We start from the raw sequence: 23,179 nt of genomic DNA, 5'->3' as shown, positions 1-23,179 counted from the left end.
GGTTTGTCTCACCTGTTCTTAAAAACCTCCAATGACGAAGATTCCACAACCTCCCTAGGCAATTTGTTCCAGTGCTTAAGCACCCTGTCAGGAAGTTTTCCCTAATAGCCAACCTAAATCTTCCCTGCTACAATTTAAGCCAATTGCTTCCTGTTCATCCTCAGAAGTTAATGGGAACAATTTTTCACCCTCCTCCTTGTAATAACTTTTTATCTACTTGAAAACTGTTATGTTCCCTCTCAGTCCTCTCTTCTCCAGACTAAAACAATTTTTTCAATCTTTCCTCACAGGTCATGTTTTCTAAACTTTTAATCATTTATGTTGCTGTTCTCTGGATTTTCTCCGGTTTGTCCACATCTTTCCTTAAATGAGGCACCCAGAACAGGACGCAATACTCCAGCTGAGGCCTAATCAGCGCGGAGTAGAGCGGAACAATTACTTCTCATGTGTTGCTTACAACACTCCTGCTAATACATCCCAGAATGACATTCACTTTTTTTTGCAAGTGTTACACTGTTGACTCATATTTAGTTTGTGATTGACTATGACCTCCAGATCCCTTTCCGCAGTACTCCTTCTGACTCCCACATCCAAAGGCGCCAACTGCATGGAAGCTCCAGGGCTGAAGCACCCACGGGGAAAAAATGATACCCACCGGCAGCCCTCCTATCAGCTCCCCCTCCATCCTCTCATGCCTTGCACCTGGCAGCAGGCCCCGCAGATCAGAGCATTCCCCTTCCTCCCCCCCGTGCCTCTCACCTGCTGCAAACAGCTGTTTCATGGTTTGCAGGAAACTGGGGGGAGGGGGGAGAGGAGCGAGGATGTGGCACACTCAGAGGAGGGGGTGAAACTAGGCACAAAGGGGTGGGAAGAGGCGGGATGTGGGTGGGGCTTTGGAGGAAGGGGTGGAGTGGGGGCCGAGCCCGGCATGGAGCCAGGGGTTGAACATCCCCCAGCACTTTTAAAAGTTGGCACCTGTGCCCAGTTCCCTTCCCGCAGTATTCCTTCCTAGGCAGTCATTTCCCATTTGGTATTTGTTCCTTCCTAAGTGGAGTACTTTGCATTAGTCCTTACTGAACTTCATCCTATTTACTTCAGACCATTTCTCCGGTTTGTCCAGATCATTTTGAATGTTAATCCTATCCTCCAAAACACTTGCAACCCCCTCCCATCTTGGTAACATAAGGTCAATATAGCCCAGTTTCCTGTCTTCTGACAGGGAACAGATAATCATCAAGTGATTACCCCTGTCGCCCATTCCCAGCTTCTGGCAAACAGTTCGTGGTATCGTCCACAAACATTATGAGTGTACTCTCCATGTCATATTATCTATATCACTGATAAAGATATTGAACAGAACCAGACCCAGAACTGATCCCTGTACTTGATACGCCTTTACAGCTTGACTGTGAACCACTGATAAGTACTTTCTGGGAATAGTTTTCCAACTAGTTATGCACTCACCTTACAGTAGCTCCATTTAGGTTGTATTTCCCTAGTTTGTTTATGAGGTCATGTGAAACAGTATCAAAAGCGTTACTATAGTCAAGATATATTACATCTACCACTTCCCCCTCTATACCCAAGGTTTGTTACCCTGTCAAAGAAAGCTATTAGGCTGGTTTGACACAATTTGCTCTTGACGAATGTATGTTAACTTATCACCTTATTATCTTGTAGGTATTTGCAAGCTGATTGCCTGATGAAGCAGTTTGTTACTTACAGTATTGCACAGGTGGTTGTCAGGGAAGTTTTCTGTCAGCTGCCCATGCTGGAACTGAGGTAGATGTGCAGATAGCTCTGTCATTGGGACAGCTCTGTGGAAACCAATTATTGCTACACAAAACAGATTTTTCCTCCTGAGACACTGCAAGGAAAAGCAGATGTGTTAAGATTCCATATTCACCAACTCTTTTAAAAAAAAATCTTTCATAACTCATTTAGACACAGGATAATCATTTCTCCTGCTTCTCTTTGGTGATGTACAACCATGCTACATTTTCATGAAAATCTGCCCTATGGGGATTTCCCAGCACAAAAATAAAAAAAGTTATCAGAAAAGTCAGTCAGCCATGAGGGTAAACAAAAGAAGCGCCAAGTCTAGGATTCTATAAGTCATTGAGAAAGAGGATAAATTCTTTATCCCACCTTGAGCAATTATGCAAACATTCATTGCACATTTGTTCACAATGTAAACAACATACTCGTATTTTAGACTGCAGAACATCCTCCTATAACTTTCCTTAGCCTCATTACCTCACACCATATCCCACAGCCAAGTAACAGTAAACTACATGCAGGATTCTTCACTCTTCGTTCACTCATTTGCAGGTTGGAGATCTCTCAGCCTCCTGATGCAAGTTTAGAGTTTTAAATCTTGACATTTGAAAAACTGAAGTTTGACATATAGCATTTAGTATCTTTAATGCTCTGGCAGTTGCTTGGAGTTACACAAAACAATACTTCCATTCAATTACTAAGCACAAAAACCTTCAGCAAGTCTTCAAGTATTGATGCATATTCACATCCCCTAACAGATAGCACTTGGGCAAATTTACTCAAAGGTGCCATGCATAATACACAAGTGGCAGCCCCAGTTATTACTTAAAATCTATGCAAGCTCTAATGCAAAAACAATAAGATATATATGAATTAATCTCTCCCTCTCCTCTCCCACGTCCCCACCCAACAGCTAAGTACTAGAGGCAGGAAACAGGACTGTAAAAGCCAGGACACAGGAAAATAATTCAGTACGAGTTTTAGAGAAAACCAAGTGACAAATGTAGGGGTGCTGTTTAATAAATAATATTGTATCTGGATCTCTCACTAGCTGAGTGTTTCCATACCATATGTGGAAATTGACATTTCTCCCTAGAGGTCTGTCTGAGTAGCACAGTCTATCCACCTCAGGAAAGAGACAGGAAACCCTTTCTAATAATGACTTCCACTTAATGGTCATTAAGAGATAATGCCAGAGTGATTAGCTCTAATGGCTCCAGCCTGCTCTAGTAACATAGGAGGTAAGTTCATCTAAGGCAGTGGTCACCAATCAGTTGATTGTGATCAACTGGTTGATTCTAGAGGATCTTCCAGTCAATCACAATCTCTGGCAGCAAGGCAGGCTCCCTGCCTATCCTGGCCACAGGCCGCTCCCGGAAGCGGCTAGAGCAGCCCCACAGCCCGAGGGGGAGAGGGGGGAGCGGGCAAGGGTCTCCCTCCACATGCTGCTCCTGCCTGCAAGCACCTCCCCCGCAGCTTCCATTGGCCGGGAGAGCTGCAGGGATAGTGCTTGCAAAGAGGGGCAGCGCATGGAGCCATGTGACCCCCGGCCCCTGGGGCGCATTGGCCCCTTCTGGAAGCAGTGTGGGGGTGGGGTAGGCAGGGAGCCTGCCTTAGCCTTGCTGTGCCCACTGCCGACCAGGAGCCGCTGGAGGTAAGTGTCACCTGACAGGAGGCCGCACCCCAATCTCATAGCCCACTCCTGGAGCCAGCAACCCATACCCCTTCCTGCACCCCAACCCCCAGCCCTGAGTCCCCTTCCAGAGCCTGCACCCCAAACCTCCTCCTGCACCCCAGCATGGAGCCCCCTCCCAGAGCCAGCCCCCCATACCCCTCCTGCACCCCAACACTCTGCCCCAGCCCTGTACCCCCTCCCAGAACCAGCACCCTGTATCCCCTCCGACACCCAAACTCCCTCCCAGAGCTTGCACCCCTCACCCTCTCCTGCACCCCAACCACCTGACCCAGGCTCAGCCCAGAGCCCCCTCCCACACTGCAACCTCCCCGGCCCCAGCCCAGAGCCCGCCCCCACCCCCAACCCCAACTCCCTACCCCAGCCCGGTGAAAGTGAGTAAGGCTGGGGGAGAGCGAGCGATGGAGAAAAGGGGGGGATGGAGTGAGCAGGGCAGGGTAGATCCTGGGTGTAAAAAGGCTGGAGACCACTGATCTAAGGCTATGTGTACACTAGCACTTTTGTCAGTAAAAACTTTTATTGGGCGGGGTATGAAAAATACATCCCCCCACCAAGTGACAGAAGCGCCAGTGTTCTCCTACTGACATTGCTACCGCTGCTTGTTAGGGGTGGTTTAATTATGCCGACAGGAGAGCTCTCTCCCAACAGCATAGAGCGCCTACATGGGAGACCTTAGAGGCACAGTTGCAGTGGTACAGTTGTCTCGCTGTAAGGTCTCTAGTGTAGATATAGCCTAATTGAAGGTTGGTCTACACTGGGAACTTACATTAGCATAGATAGCTGCATATCTCAGGGGTGTGAATGTTCCACACTTGTGAGAGCTGCAACTATGCAGACCTAACCCCCAGCATAGGCAGAGCTAGGTTGATGGAAGAATTCTTCCATTAACTTAACCACCACCACTTGGTGAGGTGGATTAACTATAACGACAGGAGAACCCCTCTCCCTCATCAGTGAAGGTAGTGTCCAGCTGTGCCACTGTAGCTTTTTAAATGGAGACAAAACCTAACGCGCATCTAGGCTCTTGCTTTTAAAATCTCTTCCTCAAGGGTCATCTCTTCACTACAAAATTATGTCGACCTATGTTATGGCAGCATACAGTCCCTGCATTTATTATATCATTTGTGCGTGTCCACCCTACGCTCGTGTCAGCGGTGCGCATCCTCACCAGGAGTGCTTGTATCAATGCAGAGTGTAATGCACTCTGGGTAGCTATCCTACTGTGCAATTCACCACGATCCAGCACAGGGTGTTTTGGGAAGTTTCTGCAATGCCTCATGGGACAAAATGAGTCATGGGAGCATGGATTCCACTTCCCATAATGCAATGTTCTCTATCCCATAATATTTAGTGCCTCTCTTCAAAAATCCCCGCAAATCCATGTCCCTCCTTGCTGTTTGCCATCTGTGACAGAAACATGGATCCTGCACAGCTCTGCACTATTGTGATGAGCTTTGCGAGAATGGGCCGCCTGATCCTGCAGAATTTGCAGAGCTGCAACAGAAGCCACGGGGAACATGACGATTCCTTGGAGGCTAGATTGCTGTGGGACATAGAAACAAACAATTCAAGGTTGTTGGCAGCATTCAGGGAACAGCTGCAGACGGCTGAGTGCTGGTTCTGGACCCAAGAAACAAGCACTGACTGGTGGGATTGCACTGGCATGCAAGTTCGGGATGACAAGCAGAGGCTGCAGAACTTTGGGACGTGCAAGGCCACACTTCTGGATTTGCATGGCGAACTCACCCCAGCCCTTCAGCACAGGGAGACCAATATGAGAGAGACAGTAACAGCTGAGAAGCAAGTGGTGATTGCACTATGGAAACTTGCAATGCCAGATTGCTACTGGTCAGCTAGAAATCTATTTGGAGTTGGGATACCTACCGTGGGGGCTGTTTTGATGCAAGTGCACAGGGCCATTAAGTGCCTGGTATGGAGGACTGTGACTCTGGGCAATCCACAGGACATAATGGATGGTTTTGCAGCAATGGGCTTCTCAAACTGCAGTGGGGTGATAGATGGCACACACATCCCTATTTTAGCACCAGACCACCTTGCCACAGAGTATATCAATAGAAAGGACTACTTTTCTATAGTTACGCAAGTGCTGGTGGATCACCAGGGATGCTTTACCAACATCAATGTGGCTGGTCAGGGAAGGTGTATGACACGAGTATATTTAAGAACAAATGGCTGTTCAGAAAGATGCAAGCAGGGACTGTCTTTCCCGACTGGCGGATTACCATTGGGGATGTTGAAATGCCAATAGTGATCCTGGGAGACTCAACCTACCCCTTTCCCCCAGGGCTCATGAAGCTGTACACCAGACATTTGACAGCACCAAGGAGCACTTCAACTACAGGATCAACAGGTGTGGAATGACAGCTGAACGTGCTTTTGGCCAGTTGATGGGTCACTGGCATCGCCTACTTACGAGATTGGATCTCAGTGAAAAAAAATATTCCAATGGCAACAGCTGCCTTATGTTTCCTGCATAACATCTGTGAAGCCAAGGGGGAAAGTTTCCGCTGGGGTGGAGGGCAGAGATGAAGCAGCTGTCTCTCTGCTGAATCTGAACAGCCAGATACAAGGCCTATAAGAAGAGCTCAATGCAGAGCTATATGGCTCAGTGAGGCTTTGAAAGACTGTTTTAATAGCGAGCCACAGTGGTGTGTGTAGCTGTAGTGTGCTCTGCCTGGCTTTGCTCTTTTGCTCACTGGAGTAATCGCTGAGTGGCATGGGAAAGCGTCCTACTGATGTGGAAGAAATAAGGCAGCTCTCCCAAGAAGCCTTCACCAAAGGACTGCAGACTACCCTCATGAAAGTTTAATCAAGATTTCTACGTAGGATTCACAGGACATCCCAGTGCGCATAAACCAACTGCTCCACACAGCCCTCTGAGTCTAACTCTAGAGGGAAATGAAATGCCCTTGGTTGTTTCACTACCTCTTCTAGCACAAGTAGCACAAATTTGCTACTTTGGGGGTTCCATCCCTGTAATTTCAAAGCAAACTACGTACTTACCAGAGGTTCCTTCCTCAGCATCACGATTGCCAGTGCTCAACTGTTGGGACTGGCTTGGTGAAGTACAACACATGTCCTGGCTCTCACAGCTGGATCCCCCAGTTGCCTCTTCCCCATACTCCTCCTCCTCTTCCTTGTCCACTTCTTTCTCCTTGCTGTTCATGGCAGGCGCCTGCGACTTGGGCTCCTCCAAAGTATCCACCGGGCTCTTGGAGGTAGTGAGGTCTCTGCTGATGGCATGAATCTCTTTGTAAAAGTGGCAAGTGTGTCGCTCTGCACCAAATCGATCACTGGCCTCCCTTGCCTTCTGGAGCAAGTCTTTGGCTTTCAAGTGGTAGTGTGGCTGGTCCCTCTTGTAGCCCTTCTCCCACATGCCCCCAGCAATCTGCTCATAGATGTCAATGTTTCTACAGCAGGATTGGAGCTGTGCCTGCACAGCCTCTTCTCCCCACAGACCCAACTTAACTTTGTGGTGCAGACCAGGCCTAATGCTTTGTTAAGCTACTAAATAAAAACACTTGGTTTTAAGGAGGCTCTTGGTCAATATTACTGATCACAGGTTCCTGAAGGGAAGATATGCAGTTGCCCCAAACCCACTTGGACCTGCTGGGCAATAAGAAGTTGGTATAGTATACTAAGTTCCGGTCTGATCATCGCAAGATTCCACCCCAAGACAGATAAGGGAAAAAGACCGAACACGAGAGGGTGGTGCACTTAGAAAGACCTGAACGTGACATCAACAGTGAGAGAAAGTATCTAAGAAAAATGAAAGAGTAGCAAGGAATCCATAATAAAAGGGCACTGTCTAATCTGGGTCAAACTCATAAAAACAATCTTTAATAAAATCTAAATCAAATACAAATGCTTCAAAAATGTTTAGCAACAAATGAAAATAAAACTGCTTTAAAAACAAATGAACAGAACCTGAAATGAACCACTTAGCTAGGTGAAGTGGTATAGGGTTTGAGTTTTGAGGAACATCGGTCTACCTTCTAGAGGGAGAGGAGGCTGTATAGTTTGGATGGCCTCCACCCCAGGAAAAGAAGAAACCATCTCTTGGGAATAGGTTGCCTAGAAATGTCAGGAGGATATTAAAATGACAACAAAAGCAGAGGGTAAAAAGAGGCAAGATATGATCATTCACTGAGAATAGAATCAAGATGTCAAGAACAGCATTAATCAAGGAACCAAAGGATAAGGAGAAAAGAAATGCTTTAATTGCCTAATACCAGTACTAGGAGCCTGTAAAACAAACAAAAAGAATTGGAATTGCTCATTTATAAGCTTATATTTGATCTATTTGGTATTACTGAAACCCACCGGGATGATTTGCACTATTGGAATGTTAAAATTAATGGTTTTAACCTATTTAGGAAGGACTGAGTGGAGAAAAGGAGAGCAGGAGTGCCACTCTATGTCAAAAATGGCACAATCTGATCACTCAGAAGAAAATTACCTTGAATGCTTATAGATCAATGTCCTCATACTGGGGTTGGAAACCTTTCAGAAGCGGTGTGCTGAGTCTTCATTTATTCACTCTAATTTAAGGTTTCGTGTGCCAGTAATACATTTTAACGTTCTTAGAAGGTCTCTTTCTATAAGTCTATATTATATAACTAAACTATTGTATGTAAAATAAACAAAGTTTTCAAAATGTTTAAGAAGCATCATTTACAATTAAATAAAAATGCTGATCTTACGCCGCCAGTCTGCTCAGCTCGCTTCCAGCCTGGGGTTCTTTTCACCAAGGCCGACAGAGGACTAAGCAGGGCCTGCGGCCGGGACCCCAGACCTGGGGGGGTGGGTTCAGGGGTCAGGGCAGAGGGCTGGAGTGTGTGGGGGGGGTTCAAGGGTCAGGGCAGAGGGCAGGGGGTGTGTGAGGGGTGCAGGGCAGAAGGCTGGGGGTGGAGGGTTCAATGGTCAGGTCAGAGGGCTGGGGGGGTGTGAGGGATGCAGGGCAGAAGACTCAGTATCAGGGGGTTCAAGGGTCAGGGCAGAGGGCTGTGGGGGGGGGGGTTCAAGGGTCAGGCCAGAAGGCTGGGTGTGGGAGGCATGTAGGGCAGAAGGCTGGGTGTGTGTGGGAGTTCAAGGGTCAGGGTAGAGGGCTGGGGGTGTGTGGGGATGCAGGGCAGCAGGCTGAGTGTGTGTATGGGGGTCAGGGAAGAGGGCTGGGGGGTGTAGGGGGTCCAGGGCAGAAGGCTGAGTGGGGGGGGTTCAAGGGTCAGGGCAGACGGCTGGGGTTGCGGGGGGGTGCAGGGCACAAGGCTGAGTGTGTGTAGTGGGGGTCAGAACAGAGGGCTGGGGTGCTCGGCTCGTGGGGGTGCTCCCAGCCCCCTGCCCTGAGCGGCTCATGGCAGGGGGCTGGAAGGGATATGCCCTGTTCCACCCCCTTCCCCAAGGCTCTGTCCCTACCTCTCTCTGCCTCCTCTATGGAGCTGTGTACACACTGCCGCTCTTCCCCGTCCCCCTCGCAAGGACCATTGGCTGATTGGCACAGGGAAGGAGAGGGGGTGGGGCAGGAAAGCACCACACTGGGGGAGTGGGAAGCTTAGCTGCCGCAGAACCAAGCTTCTGCCTCCTGCCCCTGCAGGGGAGAGCGGTGAGGCTGAAGGCCGGGACCGTGGCAGCGTGCCACTCAAAATCAGCTGGCGTGCCGTGTTTGGCACACGTGCCGTAGGTTACTGACCACTGTCCTAAAACAAAGAAGATGGGGTATTAGATGGTGTCTACCATAGGGCATCAAATCACACTAGGGAACAGAATGAACACTCCTATCTATAATGTGTAAGGAATAAAAGAAATGCTTGATCTTGGGGGACTTCAAATTGAATGACATAAGCTGGAGATCTCATGCTGCCAGTACTAAAACATCCCTGACATTTCTAAATGTTACAGATAACAATTTCCACCTAGTCTTGACAGGACAAAGGGAAACTGACCACAGAACTAAAAATTAATAGTAGCTTAGGTACAAATCTTTGTGACTTGATTATATTTATAATGGGCAAACAGAATAAAGTCCAAACCATAAGTACCTACATGGGAAACAAATATTTAACACTGGGTTCTTCACTCTAGCAGAGAAAGGTATAACACGATCCAATGGTTGGAAGTTGAGGCTAGCCAAATTCAGACTGGAAATAAGGAGGGCCCTACCAAGCAACAGTCCATTTTTGTCAATTTCATGGTCATAAGATTTTTAAAAAAGTTAATTTCACAGTTTCAGATATTTACATGTGAAATTTCAGGGTATTGTAACTGTGGGGGTCCCTACCCAAAAGAGTGTCATAAAGCTATTGTGGAGGGGTCACGGGTGTGGTGGGGGCATCACTTTTGGGAGCACAGGGCTGGCCTTACGGGTAGATGATCAGCCAGGGCCTCCTACCGCATATCTGGCTCCAGCCGCTAGTCTCAGCAGGGCTGGGGAGGGACAGGACTTCCTCTTCCCCTGCAGAGGCTACTCCCAGGTCAAATCCAGCTCCAAGAACTTCCCCCAGCTGCAGCAGGAGAGGGGCAGGGGCCCCTGCAGGGGACAAGGAAGTCCTGTCCCTAACCAGCCTAGCCAAGATTAGCAGCTGGATACGAGTCCTTGGCTGGGGCACCCGCAGCCCAGCCCCTCTCCTACACTAGCCAGATATCACAGGGGAAGCCAGATTTCACTGTCCACAATGCATTTTTTATGATTGTTAACTTGGTAGGGCACTAAATAAGACATTTTTTGAACAGAGTGTGTAACTAATCATTGGAACAATTTATTAAGGGTTGTGGTGGATTCTCCATTGCTCTCAATTTTTAAATCAAAATAGGATGTTTTTCTAAAAGCTATGCTTTAAAAAAAGCTATGCTTTAAGAATTATTTTGGGGAAGTTTTATGGCCCTTCTTTTTCACAAGATGCCAGACTAGATAACAACAACAACAGTAGTCCTTTCTGGCCTTGGAATCTATGACCGTAAAATCTCTGAAGCCAAAATATTACAGTACTGAGAAGAACCTAGAAGTGAACAACTATAAGCAAAACTGACTATTTTCCTCATCAAAATGCAAAAAAGTGCAATGAGTTACACTCATGGTAAATTTAATTTTAAAAACTTTTTACATTTACTCATTTAAGTTATTAGTAATGTGTAAACAAATGTGTTTCTTTGTAACACTATTAAGTCAAGTGTCTCTTTACATTAGGACAGAAAGGAAAGTGTACTTCACCCAACCAGAAGGTAATTGTTTTAATTACCAAACACTCCAGAGTCTGTTACAAACTTCTTAACAAGACAGCATCTGTTTTAGCTTTATTGTATGCTCGTTCTAAATGTGACAAAGCAATTTTGCTATAGACATTTCAACCGTTCTTTGAAGTGAGCAAACTTATCTTGTAAAAGTATTTCTCAGTCTAAAAACCACAGAAAGGTAAACCTTGCATTGTTTAACAAATTACTTGAACTGGGATTGTTTTAATTGCTAATATAACTTCAGTGTTGATCTAGAGGTTAGAGATATTACTTTACCATCAGCAGCAGTTTGACAAGGGATTCTGAGCAATGCTATTGCCAGTGACATTTCCTGGCAGTTTCAGCCCCGGTGGTAAGACAAGTGGATAGTCATATGTGGTCAATACGCTCCCTTCTCCCACTATTCACAATGAAGGAACCTGCAGGACTGAATTGGCTATTATCACTTTGAGGACAGAGAACATCTGATGATATGATCTGGTAACTTCAATAATCCCACTGTTTGGCCTAGCATGACACTAGCTGTGGCAGAATTAATTGGCTTCTTAACCTTACACTGTGAAATAGCATTAAATAAATCACCTAGTTTCACTCCTCCCTATGACTCAGTCTGCTCAATGCTTTAGTTTAGTTTCTTGTATGTCCAGTTCACTGTGGTTCTCTTAACCTCACCTTAAAGCAGGGGTCCCCAATGCGGTGCCCGCAGGCACCATGGCGCCCGTGGGGGCTTCTAAATGCACTCGCATCCTGGCCGGCAGTGGAGCATCTGCTGAAATGCAGCCAAATGTCTCCAGCGTTTTGGCGGCAACGCCTCTCGATGACGTCACTAAAGAAATTCGGCAGCATTTTGGCAGGTGCTGCACCACCGCCATGGTCTTTCATCTGGCGCCCACCAGACGAAAAGATTGAGGACCACTGCTTTAAAGTAATTGCCACAACATGCATCTAACAAAGAAGTCATCCCTCGGAAGAGTAATACAATGTGGAATTCAGTTACATTCTTATTTCCTGAAGTTGCAGGCATGTATCTAACAATGCCGTGGAAGCAACGTCAGGGCTGGGAATTGCACATCACTGCTTGGTGACCTGTTGATTTAGAAGAGGTACAGACAAACTGTGAAGGAGGTCCTTTTGAGTCCTACGAAAGGGGGGCTGTAACCATAAAGTAGTATCTGAGAGGTGCAACACTTAGCAGATGCCTCATTATCAGAAATGCTCAAAATCCCAACAAGACACTCTTCCTTGAAAACCCAGCAAATCTACCTTCAGCACTCCTCAGAATCAGAGGCAAGCACTAAACTCAGGTCCTCCAGGCACTGAGAAGATCTGGTTCTCTTCCCTTTGAGCGCAAAAGAAACCAGTGTTGATCAATAAGACGACAGTCCCACAGTTAACAAAACAGCTGTAGAGTAAAGCTAAATTACAGGAAATACATATCCTAGATGTGTCAATGATTAGTGCAGTATAAATCTGTATATTAAAAGGACCCAGGAATCCCTGCTACACTCTTCTTCAGGACAAATTCTGCTTCCATCAATGGCTATGACCAATTAGTCAGCCACTTCACAAGAATTTGCTAGAAAGGAACCTCCTCTCTCCATATGATCATTTTAATGTTGTCAGAATTGACTATCATTGTGGTACTGGACACCTTTACAATCCACAAACATCTTCATTTCTTACCATACAATTCTAAATTTTGTTTCAAGAGCAAGCATAACTCAAATCTTCCATCAACCACACTGCTGACCTGGCTTCTACATAGTAGAGTCCAGAAAACTACAGCATAAGGGATAAATGCTTAGGTCTTGCATTTATGAATTAAAAGCTTCCTTCCAGTCTCAAGTCAGATGCTTAAAAAGTAGGAGCACCTTACAGCAGGTGTGATGCAAATTCAAGCAGCTACCACCCTGAAGAATTTTTATTGCAGTCTAATGAACATAAAAAAAGGACATATGATTCTGCACCTAAAGTGAAACCTTTCCTGTACAAGTGATCCTCGCCAGAGCTTTTGTTTGTTTGACATGTAAGAACATTTGGTGCAGGTTAAAGATGTCAGAGTTACACCCTGGGTACAGGAGGGGCAGCAGCACCAGCGCCTCCAACCTGCCCAGCTGCGACCCTCGCCTCCTTAGACTGCAAAGCTCTCCGGGAGCCGGCACCACCTTTTGTTCCGTGTCTGGGCAGCGCCTGGCACAAGGGGCCCTGCGTCAGGGCTGGGCTTGGGTAACACAAACAATCACTATCAATCCGGATGTGGAGGAAAGAAGCACTGGGAGGAGGAGCAAGGGTCCGTCCCTTCAACCCCCGCCTCTCTGGCCGTGAGCCTCCTACCGGCCCTGCTGCCCCGGAACACAAGCCGGGACCGTCCGGGGACCTGCCCCTCCCTAGGCCCCGCGGGGTCAGCGGCTCCCGGAGCGCTGTCAGGATCCGGGCTCGCACAAGGCGCACCCCGGCCGCGCTCACAGGGGCTGGAGCCGCCCCACCGGGACTCACCCGAGTCTCCAGGCCCCTCGGACCACGCAGTCCCCCCCCCGCCGACCCGCCACTCACCGCCGCTGGTTACTTGTTTCCCTTCCGAGCGTCCACCCCCAGCCGCTTCCGGCCCAGGCCCCGCCTCCACCCCACCAATGACCTCACTTCCGCTTCCCGTGTAGCTTCTCCGGTGACGCGTACGCGTGCACGCGCGGCCGCTCCGCGGCGGGGTCCGGCTGCAGGAGGGCGAAGAGCCTGGGAATTGAGGGCGGTGTTTGCATTGACGCGCAGCCGGAAGGACGCTGCGCACCCGTAGTGCTGAGTCTGAGGCCAGGGACGCGGGGCGGGGGCAGCGCCAGGAACTGGACAATCCCCGTTATTCCAGCCTGCAACCCACAAAACCTCAGCCGCCACGTGCGGAGCTGCACTGGGTGTGCGTGTGGTGAATGACTTGGACTTGGCTAGGGAGGGTGATGATGAGTCAGCCTCGAACTGCACCTACACCACCAGGAAAAAACTAGGCCATAGCACCTGAGGAAAAGTAGTAGCCCTGGATTTTGAATACACGCTGCTGTGATGTATGCTCTGTCCTGCTTTGTAAACTAGTTAGACCTTTTCCTCAAACAAGCACCTTCCATAGTTACCCCTTACACAACTTTAGATATTACTAAAAATGGGAGGAAGGACCTGGCTTTCAGCATTATGCTAAAAACATACAGTAGCATCCTCCTCCCAGAAAAGGGACACAGTTCCCAGTTCTTGAACAACATGGGCTTCTTATTCACCTCACTTTTAGAGAAAGCATAACCTTAGCCAGCACCTGTTAATAAGGTAGAGGACTTTAGGCTCTTACAAGATGCACAGTAACAGTACTACTTTGGAGGCTCTTAGGAGATCTTGTTCTTAAGTCACTCCATAGTAACTTCATTACAAGCCAGAAAGCAAGGCTAGAAGTGTTCTAAAAATAATGAAGTAAGGTTATAGCACCATGAAAAGGTAAGAATTAGAAAGTGAGAAACCTCCTACAGCATACAGAGAAATTTCTCACCCTGAAATCCTTCAGGCTCATGGTTGACAATAAGCAGCATAGGCAAAGGAAAGCAGCAAGTAAATTAAGATTTTGTGCATGTTTTTTTTTTCTTAGCACAAATTCAAATTTGACAGAAAACCAGAAAGGCTGCTGCAAATGCAGCAAATACACCATATCCCACCTTCACATGTGTTATTTCTGGTCTACTTACCCTAAATATGGGATCACTAAAAATCATCCCACCCCGTCAAAGAAGAAAAGCCCAAGTCACTCACGTTACCACTCTGCCCTAGTTCCATTGCACTGTAAAAGGAGCTGTCAAGACAAAAGGGATAAAGCAAGACAAGCTTTCCTCAGAAGAAGACAGGCTCAGGCAGGGTTAAAAAGATTAAAAGGGGATACAAAAACTGGAAAACCTTGATCATCAGTTAGACTAGAACAATCTCCAAGAGAAATGGGAAGCCTGGTTAAGATAGAGAATTGAAGTAAACAAAATACTCAATATAAGCAACAATCCTGCATTTATTGAGAGATGGACTAAATCTTAGAATTGTAGGAAGAAGCTGAGTGGACAAAATGTGTGAAACAGGTATATTGCCCAAGTTAGCTATTTTATCTGAAATTTTGCCTGAGTCTAGCCTGAAATTCTGCCAGGCGAGTCTAGCTCTCAAATCAACATTTCTTGGTGTTGCAGTTTTAGTGAACTAATAGGGAAATTTTCACCTCCAATAAGTTGCTGTTGGGCCTTAAGTGTTGAGGTTGTGCTCTGTGGGCCAAACGGGCTTCTCTGTTTGACCAGGGTAGTTGCATCTGTTCACAGTGTTTGAGTTAGGAGCTACTGGAGGGTTGTCTTTGGATTGATACAAGCTCCTGCCTCACAGTCTGCTTTTTCCTGCCAAGGTAGGTTGGTTCAGTGGGGTACTCAGGAATACAAAAAAGGTGTTTGGTTGTTGGTATGCCACAGATTACAGTCTTTGTGCTGCCTTTAAAATAACCCATATAAACAGATGGCGATCTACCTAACTGGGTTCTTCATCTTCCTGTTGTAAATTAGTAGTAATGAGCTTGTCCTGTTTGATCAGTTACCAGATGGAGGGAGGACTAGGGGAGGGGAATGTTTCAAGTACAGGGAGCCATTGCTCTATATATGACTCATCATGACTGACTGAAAAATATTCCCTAAATTTAGAGGTATAAAGAAGTTACTCCTCACTTCAAGATTTATTTTTTTTAATCAACATAAAAAAAGTTTAAACTTCATGTTAAGGTCAGTCATCCTGCTTTAGTAAGAGTACAATAATGGGGACTCTGTGGGGATGGAAACAAATTCAGGTTTGAAATGGACTAACTTACCTTATCTATTATATCTGAAGGATGATCCTGAATTCCATTTTCAAAATGCCAAAAACTTTCAGCTTTCTATGGGTTGTGTGGATGTGCTGAGTGTTTTACAGTACAATAGTCAGTCATAAATTGTGAGACAAATTGAGTCAAACTGATGCCTGTAAAAATAAATCTAGTCAGTAAGGTTATCAACTAGGGCTGTCAAGAGATTAAAAAAATTAATTGCACAATTAATCGTGTTGTTGAATAATAGAATACCATTCATTCAAATATTTTTGGATGTTTTCTACATTTTCAAATATTGATTTCAATTACACAGAATACAAAGTGTACAGTACTCATTTCATATTTATTTTTATTAAATATTTGTGCTGTAAAAAAAGTTTTTCAATTCACCTCATACAAGTATTGTAGTGCAGTCTCTATCATGAAAATTGAACTTACAAATGTAGAATTATGTACAAAAAATAACTGCATTCAAAAATAAAAATGTAAAAAACTTTAGAGCCTACAAGTCCACTCTGTCCTACTTCTTTTTCAGTCAATCACGCAAATAAGTTTGTTTACATTTGCAGGAGATAATGCTGCCTACTTGTTTACAATGTCACCTAAAAGTGAGAACAGGCATTTGTATGGCACAGTTGTAGCTGGCTTCACAAGATATTTACACGCCAGATGCACTAAAGATTCATATGTCCCTGTATGCTTAAACCACCATTCCAGAGGGACATGCGTCCATGCTGATGACAGGTTCTGATGGATAATAATCCAAAGCAGTGAGGACCACCACATTCATTTTCAACACGAGTCACATGCCATCTGCAGAAGGTTGATTTTCTTTTTTTTGTTCGGGTTTTGTAGTTTCTGCATCGGAGTGTTGCTCTTCTAAGACTTCTGAAAGCAAGCTCTACACCTCATCCCTCTCAGATTTTGGAAGGCGCTTCAGATTCTTAAACCTTGGGTCGAGTGCTGTAGCTATCTTTAGAAAACTCACATTGGTACCTTCTTTGCGTTTTGTCAAATCTGCAATGAGAGTGTTCTTAAAATGAACAACATGTGCTGGGTCATCATTTGAGATTGCTTATAGCATAAAATATATGGCAGAATTTGGGTAAAACAGAGCAGGAGGCATACAATTCTCCCCCAAGGAGTTCAGTCACAAATTTAATTAACACACTTTTTTTTTTGGTTAAAAACGAGCATCATCAGTATGGAAGCGTGTCCTCTGAAATGGTGGCCAAAGCATGAAGGGGCATATGAATGTTCACCGTATCTGGCATGCAAATACCTTGCAATGCCGGCTACAAAAGTGCCTTGCAAACACCTGTTCTCACTTTTGGGTCACACTATAAATAAGAAGTTGGCAGCATGATCTCCTGTAAATGTAAACAAACTTGTTTATCTTAGCAATTGGCTGAACAAGAAGTAGGACTGACTGGGCTTGTAGGCGCTAAAGTTTTACATTGTTTTGTTTTTGAGTGCAGTTATTTTACAAAAAAAATCAACGTTAGTAAGTTACACTTTCACAATAGGAATTGCTCTACAGTACTTGTATGAGGTGAATTGAAAAATACTATCTCTTATTATTTTCACAGTGCAAATATTTGTAATAATAATATAAAAGTGAGCATTCTGAAATTTAATACATAATTTTTGGATGTTTTCTACATTGTTGAGTATATTGATTTCAATTACACACAGAATACAAAATGCAATCGATAGTCTTGTTTAACAGTACGATTAAAACTGTGATTAATTGCGATTAATTTTGATTTAATCATGTGAGTTAACTGTGATTAATCAATCAACAGCCCTACTATCAACATGAAAACCAACAGAGAAGACACCTTGTTGGACATTTCTGCTGCTCATATTATTGACACTTAGATTCCAAGGTGGTGGATCCCTTAGCATTTCTTTACATTGACAACTTTACACGTCTGCATGCTAAGTCATAACTTGCCCCATTTGACACATCCTACCCCTTCATACACAAAGGTGAAATCCCGGCCCCATTTAAGTTAATGGCAAAACCACCACTGACTTCAATAAAAGCCAGGATTTCACCTCAGGTGTCAATCACGTGGTCCAAAATTATGCCACCTAAAGTAAGTTAATAGCTGCATGAAAATAGCAAGTATTAATCTGTCTTTATGACACCTGTATACAAAATTAAGTATTTTCCTAATCTGTAAAATGGGGAAGAGGGCCAAATTAATCCATGGTATAAAACTCTTGAAATTAATGGAGTTACAGCAGGGATGAATCTGACTCAGAGGTTAAGCCAGAGGCTTAAGGTCACTAAGGGAGCTGTCAGCAAAGGCTTTACAACAACTCAAGCGTTCCTGGCTGTAAGGCCCTGAGCTCAGTCTACCAGACCATACAAGATTACAAACAGTAAGGTATCCACCCTCATTTAAGCTCTAATTAGCGAGAAATCCTTCTGGTCCTTACCTATATCACGGAGAGACAGTGAACTGCTTAACGAACAGGAGTACTTGTGGCACTTTAGAGACTAACAAATTTATTCCAGCATAAGCTTTCGGGGGCTACAGCCCACTTCTTCGGATGCATAGAATGCAACACGCAGAAAAGATATTTATACATACAGAGAACATGAAAAGGTGGAAGTATGCATACCAACTGGAAGAGGCCAATCAATTGAGATGAGCTATCATCAACAGGAGAAAAAAAAACCTTTGAAGTGATAATTGAGATGACCCACAAAAGGTGTGAGGAGAACTTAACATAGGGAAATAGATTCAATTAGTGTAATGACCCAACCATTCTCAGTCTATGTTTAAACCTAAGTTAATTGTATCTAATTTGCATATTAATTCAAGTTCAGCAGTCTCTCTTTGGAATCTGTTTAAGTTTTTGTTGCAAAATTGCCACCTTCAAGTCTGTCACTGAATGGCCAGAGAGGTTGAAGTGTTCTCCCACTGGTTTTTGAATGTTATGATTCCTGATGTCAGATTTGTGTCCATTTATTCTTTTGCATAGAGACTGTCCGGTTTGGCCAATGTACATTGCAGAGGGGCATTGCTGGCACATGATGGCATATATCACGTTGGTAGATGTGCAAGTGAGCTGTAGCCCACGAAAGCTTATGCTGAAATAAATTTGTTAGTCTCTAAGGTGCCACAAGTACTCCTGTTCTTTTTGTGGATACAGACTAACACAGCTGCTACTCTGAAACCTGAACTGCTTAAGGCATTTCTGAGGTAGAGTTCTAGTCCTCCCACAGAGAAACTAAAGAGCAAATGCTACTAAATATGCTTAAATGGCATCCATGTCAGTTTCCTCCTTTTTAAAGAAAAGGTGGGACACCATAAACATGAACCATTTCTAATCTCGCAATATTAAAAGCTTTCCCAAATCTTGATAGTTTAATATCTCAACACTTGCAGTTCACTGGAAGACATGAAAGCAAGCTAAAATGGTTCAGAAAGACTTAATACTCAATAGCTGTTTAATTCTGAGAAATTAGAAGTGTGAAGTTTCTTAGTGAAATGTAGTAACAGCTTACAGACACCTGAAAATTGGAAGCAAGAGTAAATGTTTGCCATCTCAGTATTTTTTAAAATGAGGTTTTTATATCTTCTCATTTCATATGTTTAACTCCCATTAATGGGAATGTGCATATATCAGAAGAATAGGACCCCATCAGTGAGAACTGAAGCTGGCATCCACTTCTGTCTGTGTTACAGCAACAGAAAAAGAGGGCTAGTATTGAACAGAATCACTAGTATTTCTAATTTGTCATGTTTGGAGGTGGCGGAAGAGGTATTGAGGAGGAACCCCCCCCCATAAATTAGCAACACAAAAGGAAAGACTGACAGTATCAACTACAGTGAAACACGGCTATAACACGATAACTGGGGTCCAAAAAATTCAATCGCAATAAATGCGGGGTCGCGTTATAGCAGGGTTACGAAAATTTACCATTTCAAGCCAGTCAATTTATCTTGGGCAGAAAATGACTTGTATTTGCGAACTGCCCATAACAGTAACTGAAAGGGTGTAGCAATAAATAGTGACAGTACAAACTAATTGACCTATTAAATGAGCCAGAACCAACCTGAGAATGGCTGGGTTTGGACTTTGAAAACCAGAGTTTTGGGATCTGGCAGACGGGCTGGAGCAGCTCTCGAGAGATCTGTAGAAAGGCGCTCAGCCGACTGCCCTCCACCCGGAGATCCAGTTGCAGTGTTTGACACTGAGGAATTGCTGATATTCAGAGCAGAGTTTGTGCCACTGTTTCTGTAGCATCCCTCCCAGCTGTCAGCCTGCTCCAGCAGCAGGGGCTCTCAACCATGCAGCGAGAGAGAGGGAAACACTTGGGGAGAGCAGGGAAGACGTGCAAGGGGCAGAGGAAGAGTGCGGAGCAGCTGGAGAGGAGAACGGCTCTTCTCGCCAAAAGGGGAAGTGGGGGCAGGGAAGAGGCAGTGGGGAAGGCGCTTTTTTTTTTTTTTCGGTGTTTCAGCGGCGCTCCGGCTGCTTTTTTCTTTTTCTTGTTTGGGGCGGCCGGAGCTGCCTTGTGATGGCGTTATATCCGAATCTGTGTTATCGCGGGGCGTGTTATAGCGGAGTTTCACTGTATCTCAAAGCACAGACTTGACAAAGAATCTTCAACCCTGGATTCCAGATTGACCTAGGGGGTTCAGCTACAGCTGAAGGTTAGTAGAGAAGACATACTTGGGTAGCAGTGTCACACCTTCACTTATCCACATTAGACATGCGTATCAGCTCCAGAAAGTCTTCAGGAGTGTAGACTCTGCAATGTTGAAACAGTTACCAATGAACAGTGGGCTGAAGATGCCCAGCTATAAGTATAATATAGCATCTGAAAGGAATGGCTTAGCTGTATAAAGCAGAACCTTTGAATACTTCAGGAATGGTAGTATAGTTCCTGAAAAGTAAAGTAATTCTTCAAAGAAACCATTTATCTGCCTAATGCCATCAGACTGCTGCAATAAAAATCCAACAAAACAGGACCTTCCTTGACATTTTATGTGCAACGAAGCTAAGCATCTTATTCGTGGTTTCCCTTTCATTTCATTATACATACTAAGGAAAAATGAAAGTTACTTGGAACCCAAGTTGAGAAGACTCTATATATTTATACCTATGGATGTAGCATTGTCTGGTGGTACTTAATAGTAGACCCTCCTCCAAGCAGTGCCCCTTAGAACACATGTGCACTGCCTTCTCCTCATCAGCATTTCCAAACATTCCCAGGGCAAGGCTATATACGGAGGCACTGCGCTGTCTACTACCTCAGTTCCTTCCACCGCTAACCGAGAAAGACCATTAGACTTTGAAAAAGAGGGGAACGTGGACAAGAAGTGTGAAAATGCAGAGGCATCTTGAAGAACTCTGGTTACAAGGAGTCAGCCTTCATTTCTTCCTTGAGTGGCTCTGCATATTCCCACTTATGGGTAGTTTGACAAGCAGTCCTGAAAACCAAGGAGGTGAGAACAGAGTCCTAGTTAAATAACTGAAGGACAGTTCTGCCAAAGTTGGCATGTTTTCTTCAAGCTAGACTATAATGTTTAGTCCGGGGTAGTCAATTATTTTTTGTCAAGGTATAGTCAAGGTCCGGATTCCAGAGAAACATTTTTTTCACATTGCAACAACAAGAACGATAATAAGTAAATACAATGATTTTGCAGTCTATTCAAAGGCATCTCCCGCAGTCCACCTACTGACTATCCAGGTTTAGTCAATATGTGCACTTACTTCCAGGTATCAGCCTTGCAAATTTACTGAATAGAATCACGTTTAAAAAAAGCAAAAGATGCTGCTACAGCCCTAGTAGAACAAGACCATACAACAGTAGGCACAGAACTTCTGCTAATTTGTAAGACTAAATAGAATCCATCTTGTAGTAGTCTGAGCAGACACATTCTGAGCCTTATTTTTCTTAACAAGAAAAAAAAACCCTAGATGAACTCCAAAATCTCCAATTTCAATTTTAATAAAGACTTGTTCTAGCAACTAAAGTATGTAATGCAGATTCCCCTTTATTAGCATGAGGTTTTGGGGGAAAAAATGGTAAATTTATTTTCTGATTGATATGAAACTCCGATAATATTTTTGGTAAAAGCCTGGGATCAGGTCTCAGAACCACCTCATCTTTATGAAAATTTGTAAATGGCAAGTCAGACATCAATCAGAAGGGTGAATGAATTGCACACCCTCATGCTGTAGCAATAGTGGAGATCACTTTAATAGACAAATAAGGAACATTCCACCAGAAGCTCAAAAGGTAGCCTCATAAGCATAGACAAAAGTCAGATTAAGAGACTGAATCCCTTAAAGGAGGATACATGTTAAAAGTTAGAAAGTTTACAAATGGGTTATCTAAACAATGGTAGAAAGAGAGATCTACCATCAGCCAAAATATGATAAGCTGAAATAGCTGCCAGGTAAACTTTTGAAGAATATGACCTTTCAGATTTTAAGTACATAAAATGTTTCAAAGTACATGGTATGGAAGCTGAAACTGGAGAATCAGGTTTTACCTGCATGTAAGCAACAAATCTAGACATTTTAAATGGTAACTCTTTTTAGTAGACAGTTTTCTATAATTAAGTCGTATATTCGGTACTAACGTGGATCATAACTATTCAAGACTAGTCAAAGTCTGATAGCCCAAGCAGTCAGATTAAGAGAGACTAAGGATTGAGATGAACTATCCTGCCTTGTTCCTGTGACAAGAGATCTGGAGACAGACGCATATAAAGACTGACACCTAAGCAAGTCTGTATACCACTGGAGCAATCAATATCATTTTTGCCTTGTCTTGATTAATTTTCAGCACTTTCTGAAATAATGGAAGAAGTGGAGGGAACATACAAAAGACCCCTTCCTCAGTATAGATGGAAGGCATCCGAGATGGACTGACTGTCCCTCCCCATTCTTGAACAGAAGCGAGGACACTTTTTGTTGATCCTTGTATCAAACAGATCTACATCAAACCAGACCCAACAGGAGAATATCTTATGCTACTTGATCCTTCAAGGATCACCTGTAAATCTGAATGCTCTCTGCTGAGAGAATCTGTTAAGCACATTGCTTTCCTCTGCTAAATGCAGGGCCACTGGATAGATCTCATGAAAATGCACCCATCCCATAATTTGACCACTTTCGCATATAACAGGAAAGAATGAAGACCCTCTTTTTTGTTCATGTAAAATAGAGCAGTTTAATTGTCCGTCACTAAATGAACGACCTTTTCTTTTATACAAAGAAGGAAAGGTATGAGGGGCAAATGAATGGCTCTTAATTTCAAATACATCTATTGCAAGATCTGTTCTTGAGAAACACAATGATCTCAGATTGTAAATTGACATTAATGTGCTCCCCATCCACTATTTAATGCATCTGATGTTATAATGACCAATGGTGAAGTGGGACTGAACAGGTTGCCTCTGGGAACATTTGGTCTCTCCGTTTACCACCGTAGCAAAATTTAGAACATCCTGAACCATGGTGACAAGACGTTTTAAAGACTGTCCAGGTAGGGTGTGTAGATTTGAGACATCCAATGCTACATCAGTCTCATTCTGAGATGAGCAAATGGAGCTACTTAAGTGGTAGCT

General features: G+C 44.4%; 1 protein-coding gene across 7 annotated transcripts in view; it reads right to left on the bottom strand.

Moving 5' to 3' along the window:
• Positions 1-20,351, bottom strand: part of PSEN1 (presenilin 1) — a 63,556-nt gene extending 43,205 nt beyond the window's left edge. For 4 of the 7 annotated variants that reach the window (XR_007774869.1, XR_007774870.1, XM_050956585.1 and 1 more), the window contains exons 1-3: positions 13,277-13,328; positions 6,497-6,723; positions 1,724-1,867 (exon numbers count right to left, since the gene is read on the bottom strand). Coding sequence is in view for 5 of the 7 variants with exons in the window: in XM_050956585.1 (XP_050812542.1) it covers positions 1,724-1,867; positions 6,497-6,517 (165 nt within the window). In the remaining 2 variants the exon portion in view is untranslated. Of the gene's footprint in view, positions 1-1,723; positions 1,868-6,496; positions 6,724-13,276; positions 13,339-15,581; positions 15,756-20,270 lie in introns of those variants that run through there. The other 3 variants (XM_050956588.1, XM_050956589.1, XM_050956587.1) reach the window with 3 other exon arrangements.
• Between the last annotated feature and the right edge of the window lie 2,828 nt (positions 20,352-23,179).

Source organism: Gopherus flavomarginatus, chromosome 5, assembly GCF_025201925.1.
Source record: "Gopherus flavomarginatus isolate rGopFla2 chromosome 5, rGopFla2.mat.asm, whole genome shotgun sequence".
Taxonomy (NCBI): Eukaryota; Metazoa; Chordata; order Testudines; family Testudinidae; genus Gopherus; species Gopherus flavomarginatus.
This window is presented reverse-complemented; position numbering and strand designations above follow the sequence as displayed.